Raw genomic sequence first — 21,193 nt, 5'->3', positions numbered from 1 at the left:
TTTGGTATCTTAAATTCAATTTAATCAATAAAAAAATTATTAATATAATCAATGGTCTTCAATTAGTTGAGTTTTAAAATTAAAATTAATTATTTAATTAGTTTTTTTAAAGCTAATTATTTACTTATGTTAGTAAGAGCAATTTGGTCAAAGTTAATAATATTTTTTTTTGAATTTAAACAAAATATGATAAAATAGCATTATTGAAAATACTGATAACAAACCTCTCTATATATATATATATTTATGTGGGAGTCCAATTTATAAACAGAAGTAATTCCAACACTTTTTTTTTTTTTTAAAAAAAAAAACAATTTAACATATATACCAATAAATGATGAGCCGATCATCATGCCTAGAACCAAAACATAGTTGCATTTTACGGATGCCGAATCGAAGATTGAGGGCAGTAGTCAGAATCAAGTATGACTTGACTAAACGCATGATTAGATTTTATGATCTAATAGAAATAAAATATCTTTAACTCTTTACCTTCCGAAAGAGAAGCAGAGATGTGGGTGTTCTACCTGATCTCCCTGCCGTTGACGGTGGGGATAGTAATTTTGACGCTTAAATACTTCTATGGACTTGAGGTACCTCGCTAGGGTTTCGTCGATGGACGAAGAAGAGAAGAAAGAGGTTTGAATTGAAAGGGGAAAAGCTATTTTTGAGATTAATCCCCGTTGTTTTCTTTTAAAATGGTGTGTGATTCTCGAATATTTAATATCTGTTCAAATGTTAATAGGATTTGTTTTATTATTATTTTATTAAACAAAAATTAAAAGTTACCCATGAATTTCTCATTAACCAAGAATTTCAGTTATATAGACACACTTTATATAGAATGGAAGAGGTTTCAATAGTTACATTTTTATTGTAACCATCATGGTTACATTTTTTTAAGCCCTTGGATTATTATTAAATGGTTGTGATTAATTTGGAAATTAAATAAAAATAAATAATAAATAACTTGTAACCTGAAAGTGACCTAATCATTTATTTCCTTATATAACTTTAATTAAGATTAATTATATTTTAAATTAAATTAATTATAATTATTAATTAATTTTTTGCAATTTATTACTATATAAGGATCTTTTAGCAATTTATTTTTTTATACTTAAATTATTTAAAATTTTATAGCAAAACTTTTTATGATTAAAAATTATACACATATAATTTCATAATTTAAATTTTATTATACTTGTAATTTTAATTTTAAATTATTACACTTAATTATTTAATTTTTTTATTTAAATATTTAAAAAGTAAAAAATGAAATAAGTTGAACGATTTTTTAGAAAAAAAAATGGTTGCACTTGTTATCGATTGATTAGCTTGAGGCTTCATACTTAGATCATATAATTGTAACAAAATAATTAAATATCATTTAAAAATAATTAATTATTTGAAAATTTATTATAAGAAGAGAATTTTAATTTGTGTCAAAAAAAAAGTTTAATTTTTGTAAAAACAATAAATTTTATTGTAAATATTATAATTAAATGGCTTAATTATTAAAATAATTTAAATAAAGGATTTAAATATAAATAATAATTGCTAAAAGAGGTCTTGTTAAATATTTAATTAATTATTTTAAGAAAATAGTTAATTATAATTAAATAATTCTAAAAAAGGAATGTAGAAAATAGTTAATTATAATTAATTAAATCTAAAAAAGGAAAGTCTACCTATTAGTAACCTGCTATTACAGGTTAAAGAAAAATGTAACCATATGGTTACAATAAAAATGTAACCATTGAATAGTCACCCTATATAGAATAGATATAACTACTATTTATATTTTCTAATTATTACATTATACTTTATTTAATTAGAGATCATCATTGATAAAAAATACTTCATAAATAACTAATAAATATATATATGTACTAAAGGGAAAATCTTAATCTACATGTACACCAAATCTATCAAAACTTTAAATTCAATTATATTTTATTATCACCCCTCTCTTCACATATAATAGAATATGATTCACTATGTATAAAAGTGAAATTATCAATATATATAGGGCAAGACTATGGTAGGACCTAGCAAAAGTTCTCTACTGGTAGGGTACTTTTTTTAACCATTAATTTTAGATCGTGTGGTTATTATAATATAAGGTGTATACTCTTACGATAAGACTGCTTGTATACAATTAAAACTTTATATATTATAATAATATTTAATGATATGTTTATTTTAAAAAATTAAATAATATTAATAAATTATAAAAAATTATTAATTTTTAATTTAAATTATTATTATGTTTAAAAAATTAGTTTAATTTTTTTTTTTATATGTAGGTATTTATTTTTAAAAAATAGTTTTAGTTACCAATTTTACTATCAATATATATAGTGTTAAAATTCGTTTTGTAAAACAGTCATCAAACCGACTAACACAAACTGTTGCTAGGATAAATCGAGTCTATTGTGATCGTAGCATTTATGAGTCTAACGCTACGCCTATATGCTGGATATCTTATATTAAGAATGCTAAATTAAATAAAATTGTTATTTCTTTCAAAAAAAAAAAAGTTTACTTCCTAATAATATTTTCATAAAATTATTGTAAAAAACTAAAAGTTCAAAATAACTTTTATATTTTAAAGATTTATTTTGATGAGCTTTTACATTAGATATATAGTATATTTTTTTCTTTCCAAATAATACAAATTTATAATGTATTCACTTCACTTTTAAATATAATTTAAATATAAATAAATAGATAATAACCTACACAACTAAATTTAAATAAAACTAAAGAATAACTCTTAATATAGTTTTATTAGTTGAAGTTAACTACTTATATAAACACTTTGATGGCAAACCGAAAATAGTAAATGTTTTTGTAATTAGTGGTCTATATATACAAATATTTTAAATTTAGAAATAGTCATAGTATTAGGCATTTATTAATTTTTAATTAAAATTAATATTATTCTTTTCTAAAATTAATGTAAATTATTTTTATATAGGTATTTAATTGTAAAAAAATATGGAAATTACTCCATATACTATTTTTTTTTAACTTTTTTTTTTTTTTTTTAAATTTACGGTTTGAGTTTCTAAAGTGGTTTCTCCAGTAGTTTCTATGTGGGTTGCTATACGATTTTTCGTTGCGATTTAGGTTGCTCCGCTAGTTGCAATAGAGATTTTTATGTAGAATTTCGTAAAAATATAAGAAAAAAAAACTGTTTTGAAGTGTAAAAATAAAAAAAAAAAGTCCCAAAAAAATATTAACTTAGGAACTTTGTTTTAATTTTCTTATACTAGTAGTGAATTACAACAAAACTGATCATTTAAGTACTTTTCTCACCAATTTATTTACATAAATAGTTAATTGTAACAAAAGAAACTAAATAAGGAGTTTTGCTATAATTATCTTTCAAATTAATTTGCTCTAATATTTATATAAAATTATGTATTAATATTTTTATTTAAAAATATTTTATTAAGTGAAGTTTACTACTCCTAAATCACATATTCTTATTAAAAAACTATTTATTTTTTAAATAACAAACCATAACAACAACAAAAAACCTAAAACCATAGCCGGCCCCTAATTAATTCTGGGACTCTGTAATTTTTTTTTTTATTTAAACTAGAAAAAATCATTTCACTCAAAAAAAAAAAAAAAAAAAAACTGAAAAAAAATCACATGTGCATAGATGTATTTACCATAACATGTACCATCCCCTCAATTCATTCTCATTGGCCCAAAAACTTCCCCATGTGATGAGGTAGAAACAAATAGGCCTACAGTAGATAAACCCTATTTATATATATAAATTTATCAATCGTTATATTTTTTTTTTCAAGATAGTGACGATTACAAATGAGATACGGTGATGACAATAACTTTAAATTTAGTGACAAGTGAGACACGGTAATGAGAACGATTTTAAATTTGATGAGTTTCCTATATATAGATTTCTCAATTGTGATATTTTTTTTTTCCTAATTCTATTTTTTATAGATAAGTTTAATCACACAAAAATAACATTTATCTAATTACTAAAATTCTATCATATCCCATTTCAAAAAAAAAAAATTCTATCATATCCTGAATCTATTTTAATTTATTCAAAAGATATATTTTGAAAACTAACTTTATAAAAATATATGTCTATTAAATTAATTAACAATTATCATTTATTGAGTTTAAAATAATTAAAAAAATTAAGACTCTAAAATATTAATTTATTTTTCTTTTATTATTAAGAGTTAAAAAATAAATTTTTTAATGGCTACTCACTATTTAAAAAATTATATAAAAATATTAAAATTTCATATAATTTTATAATTTCACTAAATAAACTACAACCGCACGCGAAGTGCGATTTGTTTCTTAGTTTATTTATAATTAAAAGTTAAACTTAAATATTAATAGCGCAAATTACACTAAAAATATAATCAGAATCCTCGTTTATTTTTGTCTTTGTATTTCACCATATATATATATATAGATATAATAATAATAATTTGCTGTTTCTTGATCATGGATTTGAAATTGTGAATCAGAAGACCACCAGGCGAGCAACTACTGCGAAGGGCAACACCCCACCCGTCGACCAGACCCGACCCGACCCAACATCATACCTCGGTTCTTTTTTAATTATTTAATTTTTTTTTTTGAAAGCCCTCGGTTCTTCTTTATGAAAAGCCTAAACACGTGTTAATCCCCGTGATTCCGCGCAAACCAAAACACAAAAAAAAAAAAGAAAAACGAAAAATGAAGTGGCAACTTTAGTAAATTTCCACAAAAAAATTGGGCAAAATAACGTTTCACATGTAATTTAGCTACAATTCTATTCATTTCCAAAACTACTCTCTCTCAGTTTTATATATGATTAAAAAGATTAACCACTCCACTTGCCCTCTAATATAAAGACTCACTCTATTTATATTAAAAAATAAACCGCCCGCCAACATCCGGTCCATACAACCCCGTGACTTTTCCGGTCCGATTTCGCTAGATCAACTTGTTTGGTTGTCAAGAAAATTCCAGTTAGAAAATATTAGATAGGGCAATCATGACGTCCGGCACGAGAATGCCGACGTGGAAGGAGAGAGAGAACAACAAGCGGAGGGAACGGCGTCGGAGGGCGATCGCTGCGAAGATCTACTCCGGTCTGAGGATGTACGGAAACTATAAGTTACCCAAGCACTGTGACAACAACGAAGTCCTTAAAGCTCTCTGCAATGAAGCTGGCTGGACCGTTGAGGAAGACGGCACCACCTACAGGAAGGTAAATCTGGTTTTTTTCTCCTTCAATGTATCGTCCTTTGAATCTTAGATTTTGATCGATTAAGTCTGCGAATCCCTCTTTCTACCTGTGATATTGGAGAACGAACTGTGATTTTAGTTTAGAAAAATTGATTTGACTGAATTGGATGAACCATTTCTTGGGATCTTTTAGATTTAGTTAAGCTTATATGTTAGATCGATTTGATTCGGAGACTTTAAGTTACACGTTCTCTTGTTTATGTTTTAATTTTTTTATTAACGATACTTGGATTCGTTCTTCTTAGCAATTTCTCTTGCTATTTTGATCCTTATATGAACGCCATGAAGAACAGCACTCTCAGATTTGCTTACAGAAACAGACAGAGTTGCAGAAATGACTTCCCTAATTACTAAAATGCCCCTAACTCTTAAATCTTCAACTGTTTGCGAATTGCGAGGTCTAATTTCGTCAATATATATTTCTCCCTTTTTCCGAGATTGAGATTTTCCTTTCCACTAACTCTGAAACTGGATGTTTCTTCGTTTCTTTTTCAGCCTATCTGAACCTTTCTTTGTTGTTGTATCTCTGTAAATTGCAATTTCTTCCTGGAAAATTCTTTTCCCTTCTGTGTAAGCTATTTTGGGGAAGATAGTTATTAGTCTATAATTTTTTTTTTGATTTAATAATTGTCTGTTAATTTAATACTGTAAGTCTTTTTCTTTTTGGGTAATTGAGGATGAAACCTTAAATTTTATACACTTTGAACTCTTTGATTTTATTTTTTTTTAGGTGGCAATACCCCTTAAATATTTTCGCTTGTAAATTTTGGATGCTAATTAAATTTTACCGTTAAATGTGAATTATATTACCATAGTGTATACAGACATGTTTTCATTCGATTCAAAATTTTAGTATCATATGTATACAGGTGTTCAGCAATTCTAGTTGGCATTTGATAATAAAATATTTGACAATAAAATTGAACTGAAATCTCAAGTTTGTATATAAAATAAAGAACCCTGCTATCTAGCCCGAGTATACCGGCCAGCCCAATCCACATGGCGGATGCGGGTTGGTTGGTAAGTCTGACTGCAGATTGCTGACCAATCCGCATCCGCCACGTGGACCGGGCTGGTCGGGATACTTGGGCTGAAAGGCTTTATTGAAAAATAAACTTTAGGCATTATCACCAAAAAATAAAAATAAGTGTATAACATTTATAACATAAAAGAATTTCGCTACTAATTATTTTGGACTATTTTATGCTTCGGTATGTTTGGTGCATTTTATTTTTGGATATGGAAAGATTGGACAGTATAGTCTTATCAATTAGATTAGTCCAGGGATTATATTAACCCACCAAGAGTGGATTGATTACAATACTCCCCACTATTTTTTTTAATAATTTCTTTTTTTTTTTGATTTTTTAATATATAATATGTTCATATATATATATATATTTGTATATTTTATTTTAATTAATATATAAAAAAAGTGATATTTGTTTGCCAACTAAACCATTGCTAACAAGGTACCATTTTACAAACTACAAAGTGAGATCATGTTTGCCAACTAAAGCATTTGTGAAAAATATGTATTTATTCAATAGAAAGCTAAAATTGCACAATTCTTTTCTTTTTCTTCCTTTCCCTAAACTAGAGAGAAATAACTTGTTTTATTTATGGCACATTTATATATGAACCATATACTTGATTATATGTATTTACGATGCAAAATAGTATAGGTGTAGATTAGCATTTTTAAGACAATTTTTGCCATATTTTGTACAATGTATCAAAGCTAATTAGTTTTGTAAAGCTAAAGAAAAGAAAAAAAAGAAAGGGTAGTAAAATGAATAATTTGACGAAAGAAGGAAAAAACAAATTTCTTTTTCTAAAATCATTTAATTCCATTTACATTTCTTTTATTTTTCATATTTGAATTTAGAACAATAAAGGGAGTTCGGGTGATTTTGATTAGAGGAAAGTGTTGGGATAGGAGCTTGTCTTGGGTTAATAACAAACTGTATAAGAGTTAGTCCCGCATTGCTAATATGTAGAAATATATTGTGATATATAAGATGAATGGGCTACTCCTCCCATAGTCAATTGGTTTTGAGATGGAACTCCATTCATCTTATCTTCAAATTTTAACAAACTGTTCTTTGACGTTATTTGTTTCCTTCTGCATTGATAAAAGTTTGTCACTAATATGTTGTTGGTGAAGTACCCCAACAAAATTCTGCCGTGAAAGGACAATAACTCCGTATTTTATTTTTGGTAGAAGCCAATAAATATGCTATTATCTGTGTACATTTCGGAAGAGAAAATGTTATTTATGTTGCTACCTTAGTACAAAGTTGTTGGGAGTCAGAAATGTATGAAAAGCTGCATGTAGTAGACAGTTTGCGTAAGGTAGTTAAAGACGTTATTTGATAAATCTTCTTTATACGAAATAGTCAAGCTGGTTCCCGTGCCTGCTAGTAAAAATCTTGAATGGTAATTATAAGTCTTCTTCGCTTGACATCTGGTTGATAATTACCAAGATTGTTTTCACTTAAATCACTGTGGGAGACTGTTTCATTTCGTTGAAAGTAGATCATAAAATCACATGAATTCCACCATGTTATGATCTTTAGGTATTTCCTAGAAAATGTTTCTCTCTTCGGCATTGTAACATGCTTGCTCTTGATTCAACCAACCCACCATGTGGGTTGGTTATGGATAATGATATTATGATTGGATGATTATTTGTCTTCGTAAAAGCACCAAGATATGATGAGCGAGCATGTTTGGTATTGTTTTCTGTTTTTTGTTTTCAAAAAATTGTTTTTAGCAATGAGAACAAAAATTAGTTTTTGAAGTTTTTAAAAACAAGTCATGTTTGGTTAGTGTTTTTTAATAACAATATTGACTAAAAGTGAATTGGTTTTTAAAAAACAAGACCAAACAAGCTAAATTGTTTTCAAAGACAATTTTCTATTTTTAAAAACAAAAAACAGTTTTTTAGTTATGATGCCAAACATGCACTTAACTTCTTAGGATAATATCTATTGAATCATCTGGTGTTGGAGGGGACATTATAATTATATATTATTTGAAACATGTAGATTTAGTAGAACGAAGGGAGCAAGTTGTGTATGCACTTGGTTATGAGCTGCTGATGTCAAGTAAATAGAAACGAATATATGTACTTTAAATTATATTGCTTGTCATGTACAAGTATCATTGTGTTTCAAATTTAAGTTTCTCAAACATGAACTTAAACCTACTACCTTCTATTTGGTATCTATAATTTCCTTAGTACTTGTTGTCTCACTCTGACCTTGTATTATCTGCTTTTATTCAGGGATGTAAACCAATGGACCGGATGGACATAATGGGAGGGTCGACATCAGCAAGTCCGTGTTCATCATATCAGCCAAGCCCATGTGCTTCCTATAATCCAAGCCCGGCCTCATCTTCCTTTCCCAGCCCAGTTTCATCTCATTACACTGCCAACGTAAACAGCAACAGTAATGCTGATCCTAATTCACTCATCCCATGGCTTAAAACCCTTACCTCAGGCTCATCATCAGCCACATCCAAGTTTCCCCACCACCTATTCATCCATAGTGGCTCAATAAGTGCTCCAGTGACTCCACCACTGAGTTCCCCAACTTGCAGAACTCCTCGGAACAAAAACGAGTGGGATGACCCAATGACAGCTGGCCAGAACTATCCTTTCCAGCCCTCATCCAACCCACAAAGCCCAGGTCGCCAGGTCCTGCCTGATTCAAATTGGCTTGCTGGTATCCAAAGTGGGCCATCTTCCCCAACATTTAGCTTGGTGTCAAGAAATCCATTTGGGTTTAAGGACGAGGCCTTGTCGAATGGAGGCTCACGAATGTGGACTCCAGGGCAAAGCGGAACTTGCTCCCCAGCCATTGCTCCGGGACTTGATAACACCTCGGATATTCCCATGTCAGATGGTAATATTGTAGCCGAGTTTGCCTTTGGAAGTAATACAACAGGTTTGGTGAAACCTTGGGAAGGTGAGAGAATTGAGGAATGTGTCTCTGATGATCTTGAACTGACACTTGGGAATGCTACAACCAGGTAAGCGGTTGGAGGCAATAAATTAGCCAGTGTCATTTGTTTCATTATTTGTATTCTATCCTCCTGAATTTGTTCGTGAACGAGTGTCTTTTTGTTTGGTGCAGCAGATAGGACGCTTGAGAACCTGGCTCTTCTTTTAATCATCATATCGATTCCATGTCCTTGAGTGTTTCGGTGGCCAAGGCATACGTCAGTTTAGAAGTACAGTGAGTAGGAGCAGGTGTTTTTTTTTTTTCAAATTAAAGATGAAAAAAATAGAGAACTATATTTCAATTATAAACAGTCCATGGTGGTGCTTGTTCGGTCCCTTTAGTTCAATTCATTTTTCCATTCTGTTTAATTTCTTATTTTATTTCCAAAGGGAAGGTTTATATACAAAGAATGATACACTGGACTGGTGGTCTGATTGTTTCTTTGATATGTTATTGGGCTTGTGATTGAAAAGAATTCGGATATCGTTATAGGGATCCATCTCAAGGATGTGATGATGACTGATTGGTAATGCATCATATTGTTGAAGGAATTTTTACAACACCAAAAATAAATAATAGTAATAATAATAATAATAATAATAATAATTAGGGAATATACGCCCGTACTCAACCCAGAGCAAATATATTAAATGATAATATTATTTAATAATTAATTTTTAGTTATTAAAAAATTAGAATTGGCATTTAAGTGGTTAAATTGAAAAATTGACATTTTTGAGAAAATAAAATAGAAAAATGAGAAAATGGTAAAATTGCAAAGTGGGGCTTAATATCCAACCTATGGCCGGCCACTTATAGAGCATATTTACCATTTATTTTCTTATTATTTTAATGTCAAATAAATTTAACCTAATCCTAGGTGGTTTTCTATAAATAGGTACTGATGGCTTAAGGGAAAAGATGAAGCATCTCATTCCTTCAGATAAAATTTGAGCCTCCTTCACTAACCCTAGCCGAAACCTTTCTCTCTCTCTCTCTCTCTCTCTCTCTCTCTCTCTCTCTCTCTCTCTCTCTCTCTCTCTCTCTCTCTCTCTCTCTCTCTCTCTCTCTCTCTCTCTCTCTCTCTCTCTCTCTCTTCTAAACCGAAGCCACATAGTGAAAGAGTGAGTGCCCACACACATCAGAGAGTGGAAGGAGATTCAGACTCAAATCTTAGTGATACTCTGCTAGAGAAAGGATACAAGGGTTAGAGATCTGAGTGGAATGAGACATTATATTCCGCTGTAACCATTGTAAGATTTCTTATACTTTATATGTATTTATTTCATACCATTTTAGAAGTTCATATTTAGGATGTTAATAACATACTTGTTAGTAAATCTAAGATCCTCGTATAATAATTCTAACAATAACATGCGTCAATTAAGCACCCCACGATGGAAGAACTACATACCAAATCAACGGTCAAATGGTCTTATTATCCCAATTTTTGCACTCTAACGTAGCATCACATGAATGGTGACATGTGGAATCCACTTGGAGCATCTGTTCGGGAAGCATAGTCCGAGCAGGATGTCTCGCTAGCATGCCCAGAGCAAAGTTTTCAGCAATCCGCGCAGAGCAACCAACACTTAGCGAATTCAGCTTTCGCATCATGAGTCATCAACGAAATCCCTATAACTCAGGGATAAAACTACAGGGATATGGCATACACACGATCCCACGATCAATGTATTCAGCATCAATCCCACGATCTTTGTATCAGCATTAATCCCACGATCTTTCTGTTTATACACATTGTAACGAGAGGGGAAACTCTTCCTCTCCAAGCTTACTAGCCCTATAAATAGTGATGCATGTTCACTGGGCAAGGGGTCGCAAACAGTTTAGCTGAGACGATACCATAAATATATTATCTAAGAAATATATATTCAGAGATACTGTTGTAAGAGCTATAAGAAAATGAATCTTTCTCCTTGTTCTTAAGTCAATACAAGTAACGAGGATTAGGCTATTACCGAACTGCTCGGGGCTGAACCTCTATAAAATTCATATGTCTTTATATTGCTTTATTATATATCGATTGCTATAAATCACTTATCGCTTACTAAATTAGACTCGTTGTCGTTGGCTAAAAGCGAGGTCAACATTTTGGTGCTTTCATTGAGAGCAGAATCAAGAATCCCTCTTTATTCAAAATCTAACCACAAATACGATGGTGAAAACTCGTAGAGGCCTAAATGATCCAGCAAATTCACAGACAGTGGATCCTGCATTGCAGAACCCGGGAAACTCAAGGGTTCCGCCAGCTGTTAATCCTGGACAGCCGGCAAACGTGGGCAATGGTGTAACAATTCCTATAGATGAAACCGCGCCTGGTGTGCAAGAGACTGGGAATAACAGTTCTGCACCCAACCAGGGCATTCATAACATAACTTTTCTGCCTGGAACCAACGCCCAGACGACCATCAGAGATGCTACTGAGTTACAAAATCTCCGCGACGCTCTTGGACTCATGCAGAATCATAACAATACCCTGCATCATGATCAAGACGAACTCCGCACTGTGGTAAATCTCGCGTTCAATGAACAAAGGCGTATGTTTACCGAATGGAGAGATAGAGAGATGGAGGCATTAAGGGCTCACCATGTAGAGATTGAAAATCGTAGTCGGCAAGCTACTGTGCTGATACGAAAAGCCTACCAAACTGTAGGTCAGCAACCTCCGAATGTCATTCCCCTGGGTGAGATGGACAAAGATCCAGTGATGAATACTTCGCTGACTGCAAATGGTCAACCGCCCAATCCCCGGTCACGAGTTCCACTCGTGGGCCTAGCGGTAGGCGGGCAGACCTTGTCTAGTAATTCATTAGGAGAAGTCATGCTTGATGGTTCGAACCAGATCAATGGTGCCATTCCACCTATCAACCAAGCGAATCAATCGCTAAGACAGCCAGGCACTTCTGTATTCGAAAGGTTGGGGGCGACCCATGACCTAAGGAATGATCTAAACAGAAGGAGGGGAGTAGACGAGCAGAATGTCGCGACAAGCATGCAGCCCAGAACCCGTACTCAAATTCCTGCTCAGAAAGAGGTTGACGTAATTCAAATTGACCAGAATGCCGAGCAGGTTAGCCCAGCCGTACAGGCACAGCTCGACCAACTGAAAAATATGTTTCACGGCATGGCTGGACAAAGAAACAATGATCTTGAGCTGGACCGAGCACGCATAACTCCTTTCTCACCTGAGATCAATCTCCTGCCGTTGCCCGACAAGTTTAAAATGCCAACGTGGAAGATGTACACAGGGAGAGAAGATCCCCTTTCCCATCTTAAGTACTTCAAAATGCAAATGGATTTGCAAGTGGTACGAGGAGATGTATGCTGCAGAATCTTCCCTGCTACCCTATCGGAAGCCGCTCAGCAATTGTATTTCAAGTTGGCTCCTGGAAAGTTTAGTTCATGGAAAAACTTCTCTTCGGAATTCCATGCACAATTATCCTCCTCACGCCAACTTCCATTGCATTTGGGAGACTTGGTCGAAGCTAAGCAACAACTAGGTGGGCCACTCTAGGCATACATCAGCAGATTCATGACGGAGGCGACCAAAGTTTCACGAGTAATTGAAGATGGAAAGTTATCTGCGATACTGGGGGCATCGAAGTCCTCGGTGAACTTTGGAAGGATATAAGGAAGAACGGGCTGGTAGACTCAATGAGTGATTTTCTTGACCGTGCCGAAGGCTTCATCAAGCTTAAAGAAGCCATTCAACGAGCGGAAGGTGAGCAAAAGCCTGGCAAGTCCAAGGCTCCTTCTACTAGAACATCCACCGAACTTCCCCACTACCCAAGTAATTCAAGCTCAAGTGGTAAACGTTCCAACAACAACCACAAGTAATTCAAGCTCAGAAAGAGGTTGACGTAATTCAAATTGACCAGAATGCCGAGCAGGTTAGCCCAGCCGTACAGGCACAGCTCGACCAACTGAAAAATATGTTTCACGGCATGGCTGGACAAAGAAACAATGATCTTGAGCTGGACCGAGCACGCATAACTCCTTTCTCACCTGAGATCAATCTCCTGCCGTTGCCCCACAAGTTTAAAATGCCAACGTGGAAGATGTACACAGGGAGAGAAGATCCCCTTTCCCATCTTAAGTACTTCAAAATGCAAATGGATTTGCAAGTGGTACGAGGAGATGTATGCTGCAGAATCTTCCCTGCTACCCTATCGGAAGCCGCTCAGCAATGGTATTTCAAGTTGGCTCCTGGAAAGTTTAGTTCATGGAAAAACTTCTCTTCGGAATTCCATGCACAATTATCCTCCTCACGCCAACTTCCATTGCATTTGGGAGACTTGGTCGAAGCTAAGCAACAACTAGGTGGGCCACTCTAGGCATACATCAGAAGATTCATGACGGAGGCGACCAAAGTTTCACGAGTAATTGAAGATGGAAAGTTATCTGCGATACTGGGGGGCATCGAAGTCCTCGGTGAACTTTGGAAGGATATAAGGAAGAACGGGCTGGTAGACTCAATGAGTGATTTTCTTGACCGTGCCGAAGGCTTCATCAAGCTTAAAGAAGCCATTCAACGAGCGGAAGGTGAGCAAAAGCCTGGCAAGTCAAAGGCTCCTTCTACTAGAACATCCACCCAACTTCCCCACTACCCAAGTAATTCAAGCTCAAGTGGTAAACGTTCCAACAACAACCACAAGTAATTCAAGCTCAGAAAGAGGTTGACGTAATTCAAATTGACCAGAATGCCGAGCAGGTTAGCCCACCAGACAGCACAGCTCGACCAACTGAAAAATATGTTTCACGGCATGGCTGGACAAAGAAACAATGATCTTGAGCTGGACCGAGCACGCATAACTCCTTTCTCACCTGAGATCAATCTCCTGCCGTTGCCCCACAAGTTTAAAATGCCAACGTGGAAGATGTACACAGGGAGAGAAGATCCCCTTTCCCATCTTAAGTACTTCAAAATGCAAATGGATTTGCAAGTGGTACGAGGAGATGTATGCTGCAGAATGTTCCTTGCTACCCTATCGGAAGCCGCTCAGGAATGGTATTTCAAGTTGGCTCCTGGAAAGTTTAGTTCATGGAAAAACTTCTCTTCGGAATTCCATGCACAATTATCCTCCTCACGCCAACTTCCATTGCATTTGGGAGACTTGGTCGAAGCTAAGCAACAACTAGGTGGGCCACTCTAGGCATACATCAGCAGATTCATGACGGAGGCGACCAAAGTTTCACGAGTAATTGAAGATGGAAAGTTATCTGCGATACTGGGGGCATCGAAGTCCTCGGTGAACTTTGGAAGGATATAAGGAAGAACGGGCTGGTAGACTCAATGAGTGATTTTCTTGACCGTGCCGAAGGCTTCATCAAGCTTAAAGAAGCCATTCAACGAGCGGAAGGTGAGCAAAAGCCTGGCAAGTCAAAGGCTCCTTCTACTAGAACATCCACCCAACTTCCCCACTACCCAAGTAATTCAAGCTCAAGTGGTAAACGTTCCAACAACAACCACAAGTAATTCAAGCTCAGAAAGAGGTTGACGTAATTCAAATTGACCAGAATGCCGAGCAGGTTAGCCCAGCCGTACAGGCACGGCTCGACCAACTGAAAAATATGTTTCACGGCATGGCTGGACAAAGAAACAATGATCTTGAGCTGGACCGAGCACGCATAACTCCTTTCTCACCTGAGATCAATCTCCTGCCGTTGCCCCACAAGTTTAAAATGCCAACGTGGAAGATGTACACAGGGAGAGAAGATCCCCTTTCCCATCTTAAGTACTTCAAAATGCAAATGGATTTGCAAGTGGTACGAGGAGATGTATGCTGCAGAATCTTCCCTGCTACCCTATCGGAAGCCGCTCAGGAATGGTATTTCAAGTTGGCTCCTGGAAAGTTTAGTTCATGGAAAAACTTCTCTTCGGAATTCCATGCACAATTATCCTCCTCACGCCAACTTCCATTGCATTTGGGAGACTTGGTCGAAGCTAAGCAACAACTAGGTGGGCCACTCTAGGCATACATCACCAGATTCATGACGGAGGCGACCAAAGTTTCACGAGTAATTGAAGATGGAAAGTTATCTGCGATACTGGGGGCATCGAAGTCCTCGGTGAACTTTGGAAGGATATAAGGAAGAATGGGCTGGTAGACTCAATGAGTGATTTTCTTGACCGTGCCGAAGGCTTCATCAAGCTTAAAGAAGCCATTCAACGAGCGGAAGGTGAGCAAAAGCCTGGCAAGTCAAAGGCTCCTTCTACTAGAACATCCACCCAACTTCTCCACTACCCAAGTAATTCAAGCTCAAGTGGTAAACGTTCCAACAACAACCACAAGTAATTCAAGCTCAGAAAGAGGTTGACGTAATTCAAATTGACCAGAATGCCGAGCAGGTTAGCCCAGCCGTACAGGCACAGCTCGACCAAGTGAAAAATATGTTTCACGGCATGGCTGGACAAAGAAACAATGATCTTGAGCTGGACCGAGCATGCATAACTCCTTTCTCACCTGAGATCAATCTCCTGCCGTTGCCCCACAAGTTTAAAATGCCAACGTGGAAGATGTACACAGGGAGAGAAGATCCCCTTTCCCATCTTAAGTACTTCAAAATGCAAATGGATTTGCAAGTGGTACGAGGAGATGTATGCTGCGAATCTTCCCCGCTACCCTATCGGAAGCCGCTCGGCAATGGTATTTCAAGTTGGCTCTGGAAAGTTTAGTTCATGGAAAAACTTCTCTTCGGAATTCCATGCACAATTATCCTCCTCACGCCAACTTCCATTGCATTTGGGAGACTTGGTCGAAGCTAAGCAACAACTAGGTGGGCCACTCTAGGCATACATCAGCAGATTCATGACGGAGGCGACCAAAGTTTCACGAGTAATTGAAGATGGAAAGTTATCTGCGATACTGGGGGGCATCGAAGTCCTCGGTGAACTTTGGAAGGATATAAGGAAGAACGGGCTGGTAGACTCAATGAGTGATTTTCTTGACCGTGCCGAAGGCTTCATCAAGCTTAAAGAAGCCATTCAACGAGCGGAAGGTGAGCAAAAGCCTGGCAAGTCAAAGGCTCCTTCTACTAGAACATCCACCCAACTTCCCCACTACCCAAGTAATTCAAGCTCAAGTGGTAAACGTTCCAACAACAACCACAAGTAATTCAAGCTCAGAAAGAGGTTGACGTAATTCAAATTGACCAGAATGCCGAGCAGTTAGCCCACCGTACATGTGCACAACTCGACCAACTGAAAAATATGTTTCACGGCATGGCTGGACAAAGAAACAATGATCTTGAGCTGGACCGAGCACGCATAACTCCTTTCTCACCTGAGATCAATCTCCTGCCGTTGCCCCACAAGTTTAAAATGCCAACGTGGAAGATGTACACAGGGAGAGAAGATCCCCTTTCCCATCTTAAGTACTTCAAAATGCAAATGGATTTGCAAGTGGTACGAGGAGATGTATCTTTGCGAGAATCTTCCTTGCTACCCTATCGGAAGCCGCTCAGGAATGGTATTTCAAGTTGGCTCCTGGAAAGTTTAGTTCATGGAAAAACTTCTCTTCGGAATTCCATGCACAATTATCCTCCTCACGCCAACTTCCATTGCATTTGGGAGACTTGGTCGAAGCTAAGCAACAACTAGGTGGGCCACTCTAGGCATACATCAGCAGATTCATGACGGAGGCGACCAAAGTTACACGAGTAATTGAAGATGGAAAGTTATCTGCGATACTGGGGGCATCGAAGTCCTCGGTGAACTTTGGAAGGATATAAGGAAGAACGGGCTGGTAGACTCAATGAGTGATTTTCTTGACCGTGCCGAAGGCTTCATCAAGCTTAAAGAAGCCATTCAACGAGCGGAAGGTGAGCAAAAGCCTGGCAAGTCAAAGGCTCCTTCTACTAGAACATCCACCCAACTTCCCAACTACCCAAGTAATTCAAGCTCAAGTGGTAAACGTTCCAACAACAACCACAAGTAATTCAAGCTCAGAAAGAGGTTGACGTAATTCAAATTGACCAGAATGCCGAGCAGGTTAGCCCAGCCGTACAGGCACAGCTCGACCAACTGAAAAATATGTTTCACGGAATGGCTGGACAAAGAAACAATGATCTTGAGCTGGACCGAGCACGCATAACTCCTTTCTCACCTGAGATCAACCTCCTGCCGTTGCCCCACAAGTTTAAAATGCCAACGTGGAAGATGTACACAGGGAGAGAAGATCCCCTTTCCCATCTTAAGTACTTCAAAATGCAAATGGATTTGCAAGTGGTACGAGGAGATGTATGCTGCAGAATCTTCCCTGCTACCCTATCGGAAGCCGCTCAGCAATGGTATTTCAAGTTGGCTCCTGGAAAGTTTAGTTCATGGAAAAACTTCTCTTCGGAATTCCATGCACAATTATCCTCCTCACGCCAACTTCCATTGCATTTGGGAGACTTGGTAGAAGCTAAGCAACAACTAGGTGGGCCACTCTAGGCATACATCAGCAGATTCATGACGGAGGCGACCAAAGTTTCACGAGTAATTGAAGATGGAAAGTTATCTGCGATACTGGGGGCATCGAAGTCCTCGGTGAACTTTGGAAGGATATAAGGAAGAATGGGCTGGTAGACTCAATGAGTGATTTTCTTGACCGTGCCGAAGGCTTCATCAAGCTTGAAGAAGCCATTCAACGAGCGGAAGGTGAGCAAAAGCCTGGCAAGTCAAAGGCTCCTTCTACTAGAACATCCACCCAACTTCTCCACTACCCAAGTAATTCAAGCTCAAGTGGTAAACGTTCCAACAACAACCACAAGTAATTCAAGCTCAGAAAGAGGTTGACGTAATTCAAATTGACCAGAATGCCGAGCAGGTTAGCCCAGCCGTACAGGCACAGCTCGACCAAGTGAAAAATATGTTTCACGGCATGGCTGGACAAAGAAACAATGATCTTGAGCTGGACCGAGCATGCATAACTCCTTTCTCACCTGAGATCAATCTCCTGCCGTTGCCCCACAAGTTTAAAATGCCAACGTGGAAGATGTACACAGGGAGAGAAGATCCCCTTTCCCATCTTATGTACTTCAAAATGCAAATGGATTTGCAAGTGGTACGAGGAGATGTATGCTGCAGAATCTTCCCTGCTACCCTATCGGAAGCCGCTCAGCAATGGTATTTCAAGTTGGCTCCTGGAAAGTTTAGTTCATGGAAAAACTTCTCTTCGGAATTCCATGCACAATTATCCTCCTCACGCCAACTTCCATTGCATTTGGGAGACTTGGTCGAAGCTAAGCAACAACTAGGTGGGCCACTCTAGGCATACATCAGCAGATTCATGACGGAGGCGACCAAAGTTTCACGAGTAATTGAAGATGGAAAGTTATCTGCGATACTGGGGGGCATCGAAGTCCTCGGTGAACTTTGGAAGGATATAAGGAAGAACGGGCTGGTAGACTCAATGAGTGATTTTCTTGACCGTGCCGAAGGCTTCATCAAGCTTAAAGAAGCCATTCAACGAGCGGAAGGTGAGCAAAAGCCTGGCAAGTCAAAGGCTCCTTCTACTAGAACATCCACCCAACTTCCCCACTACCCAAGTAATTCAAGCTCAAGTGGTAAACGTTCCAACAACAACCACAAGTAATTCAAGCTCAGAAAGAGGTTGACGTAATTCAAATTGACCAGAATGCCGAGCAGGTTAGCCCAGCCGTACAGGCACAGCTCGACCAACTGAAAAATATGTTTCACGGCATGGCTGGACAAAGAAACAATGATCTTGAGCTGGACCGAGCACGCATAACTCCTTTCTCACCTGAGATCAATCTCCTGCCGTTGCCCCACAAGTTTAAAATGCCAACGTGGAAGATGTACACAGGGAGAGAAGATCCCCTTTCCCATCTTAAGTACTTCAAAATGCAAATGGATTTGCAAGTGGTACGAGGAGATGTATGCTGCAGAATCTTCCTTGCTACCCTATCGGAAGCCGCTCAGGAATGGTATTTCAAGTTGGCTCCTGGAAAGTTTAGTTCATGGAAAAACTTCTCTTCGGAATTCCATGCACAATTATCCTCCTCACGCCAACTTCCATTGCATTTGGGAGACTTGGTCGAAGCTAAGCAACAACTAGGTGGGCCACTCTAGGCATACATCAGCAGATTCATGACGGAGGCGACCAAAGTTTCACGAGTAATTGAAGATGGAAAGTTATCTGCGATACTGGGGGCATCGAAGTCCTCGGTGAACTTTGGAAGGATATAAGGAAGAACGGGCTGGTAGACTCAATGAGTGATTTTCTTGACCGTGCCGAAGGCTTCATCAAGCTTAAAGAAGCCATTCAACGAGCGGAAGGTGAGCAAAAGCCTGGCAAGTCAAAGGCTCCTTCTACTAGAACATCCACCCAACTTCCCCACTACCCAAGTAATTCAAGCTCAAGTGGTAAACGTTCCAACAACAACCACAAGTAATTCAAGCTCAGAAAGAGGTTGACGTAATTCAAATTGACCAGAATGCCGAGCAGGTTAGCCCAGCCGTACAGGCACAGCTCGACCAACTGAAAAATATGTTTCACGGCATGGCTGGACAAAGAAACAATGATCTTGAGCTGGACCGAGCACGCATAACTCCTTTCTCACCTGAGATCAATCTCCTGCCGTTGCCCCACAAGTTTAAAATGCCAACGTGGAAGATGTAAACAGGGAGAGAAGATCCCCTTTCCCATCTTAAGTACTTCAAAATGCAAATGGATTTGCAAGTGGTACGAGGAGATGTATCTTTGCGAGAATCTTCCCCGCTACCCTATCGGAAGCCGCTCAGGAATGGTATTTCAAGTTGGCTCCTGGAAAGTTTAGTTCATGGAAAAACTTCTCTTCGGAATTCCATGCACAATTATCCTCCTCACGCCAACTTCCATTGCATTTGGGAGACTTGGTCGAAGCTAAGCAACAACTAGGTGGGCCACTCTAGGCATACATCAGCAGATTCATGACGGAGGCGACCAAAGTTTCACGAGTAATTGAAGATGGAAAGTTATCTGCGATACTGGGGGCATCGAAGTCCTCGGTGAACTTTGGAAGGATATAAGGAAGAATGGGCTGGTAGACTCAATGAGTGATTTTCTTGACCGTGCCGAAGGCTTCATCAAGCTTAAAGAAGCCATTCAACGAGCGGAAGGTGAGCAAAAGCCTGGCAAGTCAAAGGCTCCTTCTACTAGAACATCCACCCAACTTCTCCACTACCCAAGTAATTCAAGCTCAAGTGGTAAACGTTCCAACAACAACCACAAGTAATTCAAGCTCAGAAAGAGGTTGACGTAATTCAAATTGACCAGAATGCCGAGCAGGTTAGCCCAGCCGTACAGGCACAGCTCGACCAAGTGAAAAATATGTTTCACGGCATGGCTGGACAAAGAAACAATGATCTTGAGCTGGACCGAGCATGCATAACTCCTTTCTCACCTGAGATCAATCTCCTGCCGTTGCCCCACAAGTTTAAAATGCCAATGTGGAAGATGTACACAGGGAGAGAAGATCCCCTTTCCCATCTTAAGTACTTCAAAATGCAAATGGATTTGCAAGTGGTACGAGGAGATGTATGCTGCAGAATCTTCCCTGCTACCCTATCGGAAGCCGCTCAGCAATGGTATTTCAAGTTGGCTCCTGGAAAGTTTAGTTCATGGAAAAACTTCTCTTCGGAATTCCATGCACAATTATCCTCCTCACGCCAACTTCCATTGCATTTGGGAGACTTGGTCGAAGCTAAGCAACAACTAGGTGGGCCACTCTAGGCATACATCAGCAGATTCATGACGGAGGCGACCAAAGTTTCACGAGTAATTGAAGATGGAAAGTTATCTGCGATACTGGGGGGCATCGAAGTCCTCGGTGAACTTTGGAAGGATATAAGGAAGAACGGGCTGGTAGACTCAATGAGTGAT

At 37.6% G+C, this 21,193-nt stretch overlaps 1 protein-coding gene across 3 annotated transcripts; it reads left to right on the top strand.

Annotated features, from left to right (window-relative positions):
* The first annotated feature begins 4,774 nt into the window (after nucleotides 1–4,774).
* Nucleotides 4,775–9,780, top strand: LOC115697642 (BES1/BZR1 homolog protein 4). Of its 3 annotated transcripts, none has more exons than XM_030624723.2 (3): nucleotides 4,775–5,257; nucleotides 8,585–9,333; nucleotides 9,438–9,780. In XM_030624723.2, the coding sequence occupies exons 1-3, from the start codon at nucleotides 5,042–5,044 to the stop codon at nucleotides 9,442–9,444; spliced, it is 972 nt and encodes a 323-aa protein (XP_030480583.1). In that variant the 5' UTR covers nucleotides 4,775–5,041; the 3' UTR covers nucleotides 9,445–9,780. The 3 variants fall into 3 exon arrangements, with proteins under 3 accessions (XP_030480583.1, XP_030480584.1, XP_030480585.1); XM_030624724.2 differs by having other exon boundaries at nucleotides 4,788–5,257; nucleotides 9,441–9,780; XM_030624725.2 differs by having other exon boundaries at nucleotides 4,788–5,257; nucleotides 8,585–9,780.
* Nucleotides 9,781–21,193: the final 11,413 nt, after the last annotated feature.

Source organism: Cannabis sativa, chromosome 7 (assembly GCF_029168945.1).
Source record: "Cannabis sativa cultivar Pink pepper isolate KNU-18-1 chromosome 7, ASM2916894v1, whole genome shotgun sequence".
NCBI lineage: Eukaryota > Viridiplantae > Streptophyta > Magnoliopsida > Rosales > Cannabaceae > Cannabis > Cannabis sativa.
This window is presented reverse-complemented; position numbering and strand designations above follow the sequence as displayed.

Bases quoted from the DNA above. Each gene is read 5' to 3' on its own strand.
- LOC115697642 (XM_030624723.2), top strand. From the start codon at position 5,042: ATGACGTCCGGCACGAGAATGCCGACGTGGAAGGAGAGAGAGAACAAC. The intron at 5,258-8,584 runs GTAAATCTGGTT...GCTTTTATTCAG, and splicing joins ACGGCACCACCTACAGGAAG to GGATGTAAACCAATGGACCG.